The 10,019-nt window shown below is 39.2% G+C and overlaps 1 protein-coding gene across 1 annotated transcript; it reads right to left on the bottom strand.

Moving 5' to 3' along the window:
- Nucleotides 1–814: 814 nt before the first annotated feature.
- LOC140827059 (uncharacterized) lies at nt 815–1,378 on the bottom strand. The gene has a single exon (XM_073189648.1). The coding sequence runs from the start codon at nt 1,376–1,378 to the stop codon at nt 815–817; it is 564 nt and encodes a 187-aa protein (XP_073045749.1).
- Between the last annotated feature and the right edge of the window lie 8,641 nt (nt 1,379–10,019).

The following is a 10,019-nucleotide window of genomic DNA, read 5'->3' as shown; positions in this document are numbered from 1 at the left end:
ATCTACAACAATCAAGTCTAGTGAGCCTAAAGACTCAACATGCATATATCGTAAATAACGAGTAAATAATATAGTAAAATTTCATGGGAGTAAAATATCATGTTATGAGGCATAATGTAAAAAAAATATCGTGTCATGATTAATTATAATATGTGCATAACTGAACTGAAAATCACAGTGAAAATGTTTGCTCCTTGGAGCCCTGTAATAAAATAGCATGTCGTAATTTTTTTGTTGAGATTATGGTCTACGCAAGTGGCCCCGGCACTGAACTGAATTGAACTGAACTGACTTGTAACTGGCGACCGGACTGGTAACTGGCGACCGGGTGAAGTAATGAACATCTGATCAGACTAATGCTACAGTATACTGGGTGGTACATAACTGAACTGACCGGTAACTGGCGACCGGATAATACAATGCTCCCATGATAGTGAAATGGCCACAAGCAATATCGCATAAATCTCAAAAATGAATATTTTACATTTTTATGCACGTAATATAATTAAATGGCATAATGAAATATCCTGTATTATTTTACCACATGGATTGGATCGTTCCCAGGCTCGCTGCGACCTAAATTTAAGGTGAAAATATGCAAATGATTTTCTTGACCTAAATTTAAGGTGAAAATATGCAAATGGTTTATTTATCTGTGATTGATTCTTACGCATGAATTTACCGAATTTTTAAACGAATAAAGACATGGCTTCATTGCTTAATTGCTCGGCCAATTTCTTACTTGTGGACTCTTCGACCGGAAGAGTCATTGTGGTAGCTGCCAATGCCTTTGTTTTTGAGAGGTGGATGGTTCTTATTCAGTTCGTATCCCAAGCTCGAACTCATACGCTTTAAGGTCGGCGAAGAAGTCATGAAGTTCCAGCTTGTTTAGATCTTTGGATTCTCGCATTGCTATAGTCTTTACGTCCCATTCTCTGGGAAGAGCTCGCATAACCTTTAAGGCAATTTCACGGTTAAAATAATCTTTTCCTAATGAAATGAGTTCGATGATAATATCGCTGAACTGTTCATCAAATTCTGCCAGAGTTTCTCCTTGCTTCATTTTCGCATTGTCAAACTTCTGAATGGCGACAGTTAACTTGTTTTCTTTTGTCTGATCGTTGCCTTCACATAATTGAGTGAGTTTTTCCCATATTTCCTTAGTACTAGTGCAAGTTTTGATTTTGGCAAACATATTTTTGTCCAGAGTCTTGTAGAAGATGTATTTTGCAATGTTGTCCAGATTTGCTTTATTTTTGTCTTCAGCTGTCCATTCGGATCTATGCTTTTCTACCATCTGAGGAGCACCTTCGATTGTAGCGGCAGCTGTATTAACTTTCAATATTTTCATCGGCTCATCAGTGATAATATACCACATATCATCATCTTATGCTGCTAGATGTGCCTCCATACGAATTTTCCAATCATCATAATCTTCTTTAGAGAACATCGGAATTTTATTGAAAGAAGCCATAAGTGTTCAAAAAGGTATCAGTGCTTGAGAAAACCCCGCTCTGATACCACTTGTTAGGATCGGCAAAATTTTTTAAAGGGGGGGTGAATGAACTCTTTCAAATTTTCTCGTGTAAAGTGTTGGTTTCGACCGTTTTTAGGCGGTTGAAACAATTCTTCTCAAACGGTTGGAAATGTAAACCACTATTTAGTGCGGAAGACGGTTCACAATTTCCAATAGAAACTTGAACACGTTAACAGGCTTATTCAATAATTAGAAACAAAGAGAATGCTTGCATTAAATAAAGTGACACATAATTTTTATGGATGTTTGGAAATGAATACTCCTACGTCACCCTTTTTTCCTTCTTAGGAAGGTTTCCACTAAAAGACTTTGGCTCTACAAACTTCTTGCAACAGCCCACTCCAATTAGGACTTATCACACTGCCTGCTTTGGAACTCTTAGTGATCACTTTACACTTCTGGATTTTAAGAACACTTCGTTCACCAGATACTGAGACAAAATCAAATAACCAAAAGGTTAGTGATATGAACAATCAGTTTGTTTTGATTAGCATGAAATTGATCCCTTAGAAGATCGAATGTAATGATGTTTAAAGCGTGCTGAAAGAGTGATGAATTATGTAAGCTTTTGATAGCGCTCTGAGATCTTTGTGTATGCTAGCAACAAGATTTTTAGCTGTTGATCGAGAGTTGTTTAGCTAGCCAACTCCTCTGTTAATATACACGATCTTCATAACGGTCGGGAAGAGCACAACAACATTAACCTGATCCAGCGAACAGATGTGTCACCGTCATCTTTATGAGCCTTAAATGATCTTCAATGAACGCATTTAATGTTCCTTTTGCTCAGCATAGTTCTGAAGCGATTTTCTTGAGGAGTTCCTTTTATGGTAACTGTTTTTATCATCAGAACTTGAAGTCTACAGTTGGTCTTCCTTTTCTAGGATAGAGATATAAATGCGGATCATTCTTGGAACTGATGTATACTTATGTTAACTTCAAGGTGGTGTAATACATTGAATGTATTAAACCGGTCAGAGAATGTCTTTGAGCGGTTCTGAGGAGGAGCATATCAGCGGTCTGAAATAATCGGTTGAGACTCCTTTGAGTTGTAGCCGTTTGGCGGGTTGAACTGATAAGTGTCACACATATGTACCACAGCTGTTTTGTTTTTGTCATACACCAAAATTCTTGGGAATAATATTTCTTAAAAGTTTCCCTTTCAGTCTTCAATCCAGTACAGTTTTTCCAATAAGTTGAATAGACTCTCTATCCCAAAGTAAGAAAATTGCATTTCCAGTACTGTCTACAACTCTAACTTGAATCTGAAACCTAGAAAAAAAAAATTATTATTATAAGGTAAATATATCAAAAATAAAATAAAATAAAAATGTAAAGTCTCTTGTACATAAAACATACCAAATATTTTCTGTAGTATCAAATTTGTCACACTTTTCACAGTAAAATTTATCACCCACCACAATCATCTTCTTGGGACATTTTTTACATGACAAATACCACCAACTTCCATGAGATTCAACAGATACAATTCTTGCATAAATCCAAAAACTCCCCCTGGAAATAGACAAAACAATTTAAGCAAGTATCAATTGTATAAACTGAAATTTCGAAACAAATTTTAGTGAAACTCTTATTAATAAAAAGAATATGAAAAAATATACATCATTATTTTCTGAAACTTGTTCTATGGTCCTGAAAATATCCTTCGCATTCGAAAGTTCTTCCATGACATTAGGGGCAGATTTCACTGAAATAGTGCTAATTGAATTTGTTGGGGGTCTTGCAATCAGAATTCCTCCTATATTCCGGGCGGGGGTGATCGCCGGTGCCATGAGGTTGCACGGATAATGAACGGCTCCTGGCAGGCTTCTAGGTGAAGGGAACATGAATGAACCGATCCCACATCGGAATGAGAGGGATTCTGAGACTGTTCAATGTAATAGACTGTACAGTTGAAGAGGGTTTATAAGATTTGATTGGTACTACTCATATCACGAAGGTGCATCTTCTTTTCGGTAGCTCATCACATAAGAACTCCAAAGTTAAGCGTACTTGACTTGGGGCAATTTTGGGATGGGTGACCTCCTAGGAAGTTTCCTAGGGTGCGTGTGAGTGAGGACATAAGCACACTGGAAAGACTCGTCTTGGTACAGTGAGGACAGTCGTCGAATCTGGGGCGTTACATAACATGTATCTATTATCTCTCATATATAACTAAGGCCCTCAAATAATACCTTCGTCCGTCATCATCCCTCTGGGTCAGGTAGCCTCATTGTTAGATATTTGAGTTAAAGATTACTCCTTGAGCTATGCGCAACTCGCACGGACATCGAGAATGGCTGAAATTCCTAGAATGCACCAGAAATCAAGAGAGAACTTGACAAATTTGTGTGAAAATCTGAAATCTGGAAGGCCTATTAATAGATCGAGTTCGGAAGCTTCGAACTCGAGTTCGGACGTTCCGAACCCCATGTTTCAACTCCGGCTTTGACACTTCTTGTAATGCCCAGATTTAATATCATATTAAATTACGATTATTGATTTTTAATCGAGACGATTATGAAAGGGTTAACCGAAACACGAATTGAAAGTGTGCATGTGAGATTGTTGGTGCGAGAGCCGAAGGTCTCGCGCATATGCGCGAAGAGTAGGCGCGCATACGCGCGAGCTGTGCGGAAACCAAGGTGCCAAAGTCGAACCTTGCGCGCACATGCGCAACGTAAAGCACGCACATGCGCGATAGGTCCAGTGAGGTTGGCGCATATGCGCCGAGTGAGGCGCGCATATGCGCGAGTGTAGTTGGGCACGAGACAGTAGGTCTCGCGCATATGTGCGGCGATGGGGCGCACATATGCGCGAGCTGCCGAGAAGTCAAGCAACGAGACCAGTAGGTCTCGCGCATATGCGCCGATGATGTCGCGCATATGCGCGAGACGTGTAATAGGCGGAATGAGCCACTCGTCCTCTTGCATGTACGTGTATGTATATATATATATATATATGTACATTGAATTGTTCAGAAGGAAGAATCAGAACGAATAATTCGAGAAAAGGTTTCTGAAAAAGGGTTGAAAATCCTTACGCCTTTTGTGAGAAATTCGTCTATCTGATTTTGAATCCGACTTCGGTATTGAGTTCCTATCAACGTAGGCTACAACTGGACATTGAGTATTGACAGGCTTTGAGTTCGAGACTCTGACAGAGTCAGAGTAACAGAGTGAAAGGTATAAATTAATGTTGTGTTGCGATTGCACAACTCGAGTGAGGTTTGACTCGAGTTTCCCTAAATCACATACTTAGTTTATTGCATTGATATTTGAAATTGATGAGATTGATGTTTGTAGTCTATTGATTCATAGCCATTGCATGTATTGACTATTGAGTCGCTTAGTCATTGGCTGATTCGCCTAGTCACCGGCTGATTCGTCTAGTTATTGGCTGATTCGTCTAGTTATTGACTGATTCGTCTAAACTTTGGCTGATTCGCTTAATTACTGGCTGATTCGTCTAGTTATTGGCTGATTTGCTTAATTCTTGATTGATTCGTCAATTCTGCGGCTGTTTCGCCCAGACACTGGATATATTAATTATATCGATGCCGTTTAGGGATTGATTCATTCCTATCGACTGAGATTCGGTATATTTATCATTATCCAGACATCGGGATCCCTAGGTTAGAGTTGAGTCGAGTCTGAGACGACGCGTTGTTTGAGTCGAGTCTGAGTCTGAGTGTGATTCATTGTTTGATATTGATTTATGTTTCTGATTTGATACATGATATGAATAATTCTGATATGCTTTTATATGATTGCATGTTTACATTGTTTATACTGGGATTTATTCTCACCGGAGTTATCCGGCTGTTGTTTTGTTTTGTATGTGTTCATGACAACAAGTGGGGCTGGATCAGGGTCAAGAAGAGGATGAGAGAAGACAGTTAGCGTGGAGATTCGGACTTAGTAGTATATCTGTTACATCACCTGAGATATAGTGAAGAAACAGTAAATATTATGATTTACGTTTGTACAGGACTTGTACTTAGATCTGATTAGTGATCTTGTAAATGAGATATGACTTATTTCATATGTTGCGTACTCTCGTGTTTTAAAAAAAAAATTTAGATCCTGTTTATATTAATGATTAATTATTCCCAGCAAATGATTAAGAATTGAATTAAGTTCGGGTCCCCACAACAGGTGGTATCAGAGCAATAGGTCTAGAACCTACAGTTCTTGAGACTGAGATAGAAGCTAGTGAGTGGGGTAGATTGAGTTTTCTTTCCTTCCTTGTGATTGCTAGCATGCTTGACTGCTGTATATAATACATGTTACTTGACTTTTATGATTTGATTTTGTAATATGTATTATTTGGAATGAATTTGAACCGATCCTCGATCAGCAGTAAGATGATCGGAGGAGGGAACTGAAGTGAAATACGGTTTATTGGATTGGGGTTACTAATCCACAGATTATCAGATATGCCTCCGAGAAGAAGACCAGAACAAGGTAGCACTTCAAATCCTCCAATGGACGTTACAGCCACTCCTATGGAAAAATTATTGAAAAGATTTCAGTCATTCAAACCGCCAACCCTGAAAGGAACAGAGACTTCGGTTGACTGTGAGAGTTGGTTGAATGACATAGAAATTTTGTTTGATTCGTTGGAATATACAGATGAACGACGAGTTCGGCTGATAGGACACCAGTTGCAGGACATTGCAAAGAGCTGGTGGGTTACGATGAAGAGGGCCTTGGAGCATCGAGGTACGACTATTACTTGGGATGTATTTAAAACTGAGTTTTATCAGAGATTTTTCCCAGTGTCATACAGGAAAGACAAGGGGGCAGAGTTTGCCAATTTGAGACAGGGTCATCTGAACATTGAATAATATGTGACCAAGTTCTCTACCTTGTTGAAGTTTGCTCCACATGTGGCTGAAAATGACGAAGCTGTTGCTGATCAGTTCATCAATGGCTTAAATCCCGATATCTTTACTCTGGTAAATACAGGGTGACCGAATAACTTTGCTGATGCCATGAATAGAGCAAAGGGCGATGAAGCGGGCCTGATAAGGCAGAGAGGAGCTGCATATGTTCCTCCCTCACCGAGACCACCACAACCACCTCCCCGATTCGAGAGTGACAGTAGCAGTAGTAGACAGAAAGATTTTCTGAAGGCTAGAGGAAAGCAGTTTAAGAAGTCTGGCGGCAGTTCTTCTAGCTCCAGTGGTTCCAAATAGAGTTATACCGGGGCTTACTGCGGAAATTGTGGAGGGAAGACATTCCACTGAACAATGCCAAGAAGTACTTGGTAGCTGCCACTTCTGCAAAAAACAGGGACATTTTGCCAGAGTGTGTCCACAGAGGGGTTCCCAAAGATCCCAGGGAGCCGAATCATCTGGATCAGCGGCACAGTGGAGTAGACGATCAGCTGCTGTTCATTCATTTCAGCCAGCACCATCTCAGTCACAGCAGAGGCCAGGAGGAAGCAAGACAGTTGGCCAGCCTCCTAGACAGCAGGCCAGAGTATTTGCTTTGACCGAGGAGCAGGCTCAGAAAGCACCAGATGATGATGTTGCAGGTAACTGTTCTTGATGTAATTATCCTGCCTTTGTATTGATAAGTACGGTGTTTATTTTTGAAAGATTTGCATTGAGTCATGCATTACTTATTGAGTTTGTGTCTACTGTAGTGTATCTCTTTACCGGTTGGGGAGAGTTTTTATATCAGTGAATTCTGTAAAATATTGTATACTACAGTAGGATGAGAATGAAATCGAGTTAGATCGTGTGGTAGCTTGTATTGTGCTAGTGTTGTCTGATTTTGGGACTACATTACTGATATTGATATGCTGATCAAGTACAGAGCTACCATAGATTAGTTCTAGAAGATGGTGAGAACCGGACCTGAGATGGCCAAGGGATGAATATGGTACGATAAGGATTCTAGAGTGAGAATTCCTTTGATATCCATACTAGATATGATTTGATTATATCAGAAAGGAACATAGTGACTCCTTATGTATTCAGTTGATTTACTGAAGTTGAGTCTCTCATTGGCTGATTTACCAATGATATGAAAGTTATTGATGTTTTCCACAGATAAGACTTTAGATCTGATTCCAATCAGAGAGATTGATTTTAGCCTTGAATTGATATTAGAAACTGTTGAAATGGTAAATCTTGATTGAGACAGATTGGGTTCAGATATTTTTATAGCTAAAAATGAGGTATCTGTTGATTTTAGCAGAGTTAAACCGTGATTAGTCAGTCGAGGTTGACATCGGTGTCAGACATTTGCGGTTTATGAGTTTAGCAGATCAGTATCAATGAGTGATGTTTTGAATCTGATTGAATATTGATGTTATTCTGAATACGTGTTTGAGACGGATTGTAGACAATGGAGATTATATTGTACCGTCCGAACCAGAGCTGATTTTGAAACGTTAGCAGTTCAAAAAGTTGATTAGAATGTTTAGAACTCAATATCGATAGTCAGAACAGAGTGTCGATCAGAATATCAGGTAAGTAATAATGTATTGTATGTTAATAACTGATTTGTTTGTGCCCGATATTTCGAATGTGAAATGACATAGATTGTCAGAAAGGTGCAATACTTGATTCTGTAGGCATCCTGATAGTAGAAAATGTTTTGATAAAAACAGATGAGATTAGATATGGCAGAGTTTGTACTGAAATGTTTGAATTACAAAGATAAAGATAGAAAGAAAGAAACCAAGAGATTGGTTAGATAATTTATCGGTTCCTGAATAGAAATGAGATTACATTTCCAAGGATATCGTAATGAAGTTACTACATTCCTCTCGGAATTGAGTATTGATTGAGTTAGGAATGACAGACTGACCCAGTCTGTGAGTGCTAAACCGTACATGAAGATGTACAAATATGATATATTACTGAGATTCTGTCAGAAAAGTGATTAGATTACACGGAGTGTTGAGAGTTGAGTATATTAGACCGTGATTTTGGTCGATTTTGCACGTTGGGCAGAATGTACCGTAAGAGTTAGATACTAGATTATATCTGAATACTGAATAGTATTCGCTATCTGATGGACAGTCAGAGTGGATTATCCAGATTTCGGAGGATATGCTGAAAGCTGTAATGCTTGATTTTAACACTGAATGGCAGGATTCATTGCCATTTTGTAAATTTTCGTACAACAACAGCTATCAAACGAGTATTGAGATAACTTCTTTCGAAGCGTTGTACGGAAAGATATATGGATCCTCTCTTTATCGAGATGATATCTCTGAAGTTCTTGAGATTGGACCTGACGTGATCAGAGATATGACTGAAAATGTGAAGCTAATTCAGAAGAAAATGAAAACAACTCATAATAAACAGACTGAATATGCCAATGTCAGAAGATGACGATTGGTATTTGAAGATGAAGATTTAATATATCCTTAAATGGGATAAACAGACTTAATAACGGCTGATGGTAGTGATTTGTCACGAGCTGTGGTTGGGTATATACGGATGTTGTATAGCCAGTATTGCGATATTGACTTTATCAGAGCTATTTTTAGAAATAAAATTTGATATGAGATTGAAATTTCAGAACAGATTCATTGAGATGAGTTTCTAATTTAAATTATGTATACATTTCTTCTAATATGTCTGAATTGATTATTTGCGAGTTCGAGGACGGACTCAGTTCTAAGAGGGGGAGAAATGTAATGCCCGAGATTTAATATCGTATTAAATTACGATTATTGATTTTTAATCGAGACGATTATGAAAGGGTTAACCGAAACACGAATTGAAAGTGTGCATGTGAGATTGTTGGTGCGAGAGCCGAAGGTCTCGCGCATATGCGCGAAGAGTAGGCACGCATATGCGCGAGCTGTGCGGAAACCAAGGTGCCAAAGTCGAACCTTGCGCGCACATGCGCAACGTAAAGCAAGCACATGCGTGATAGGTCCAGTGAGGTTGGCGCATATGCGCCGAGTGAGGCGCGCATATGCGCGAGTGTAGTTGGGCACGAGACAGTAGGTCTCGCGCATATGCGCGGCGATGGGGCGCGCATATGCGCGAGCTGCCGAGAAGTCAAGCAACGAGACCAGTAGGTCTCGCGCATATGCACCGATGATGTCGCGTCGCGCATATGCGCGAGACGTGTAATAGGCAGAATGAGCCACTCGTCCTCTTGCATGTACGTGTATGTATATATATATATATAAGTACATTGAATTGTTCAGAAGGAAGAATCAGAACGAAGAAATCGAGAAAAGGTTTCTGAAAAAGGGTTGAAAATCCTTACGCCTTTTGAGATAAATTCGTCTATCTGATTTTGAATTCGACTTCGGTATTGAGTTCCTATCGACGTAGGCTACAACTGGACATTGAGTATTGACAGGCTTTGAGTTCGAGACTTCGACATAGTCAGAGTAACAGAGTGAAAGGTATAAATTAATGTTGTGTTGGGATTGCACAACTCGAGTGAGGTTTGACTCGAGTTTCCCTAAATCACATACTTAGTTTTTTGCATTGATATTT

Source organism: Primulina eburnea, chromosome 3 (assembly GCF_022965805.1).
Source record: "Primulina eburnea isolate SZY01 chromosome 3, ASM2296580v1, whole genome shotgun sequence".
Lineage (NCBI taxonomy): Eukaryota > Viridiplantae > Streptophyta > Magnoliopsida > Lamiales > Gesneriaceae > Primulina > Primulina eburnea.
This window is presented reverse-complemented; position numbering and strand designations above follow the sequence as displayed.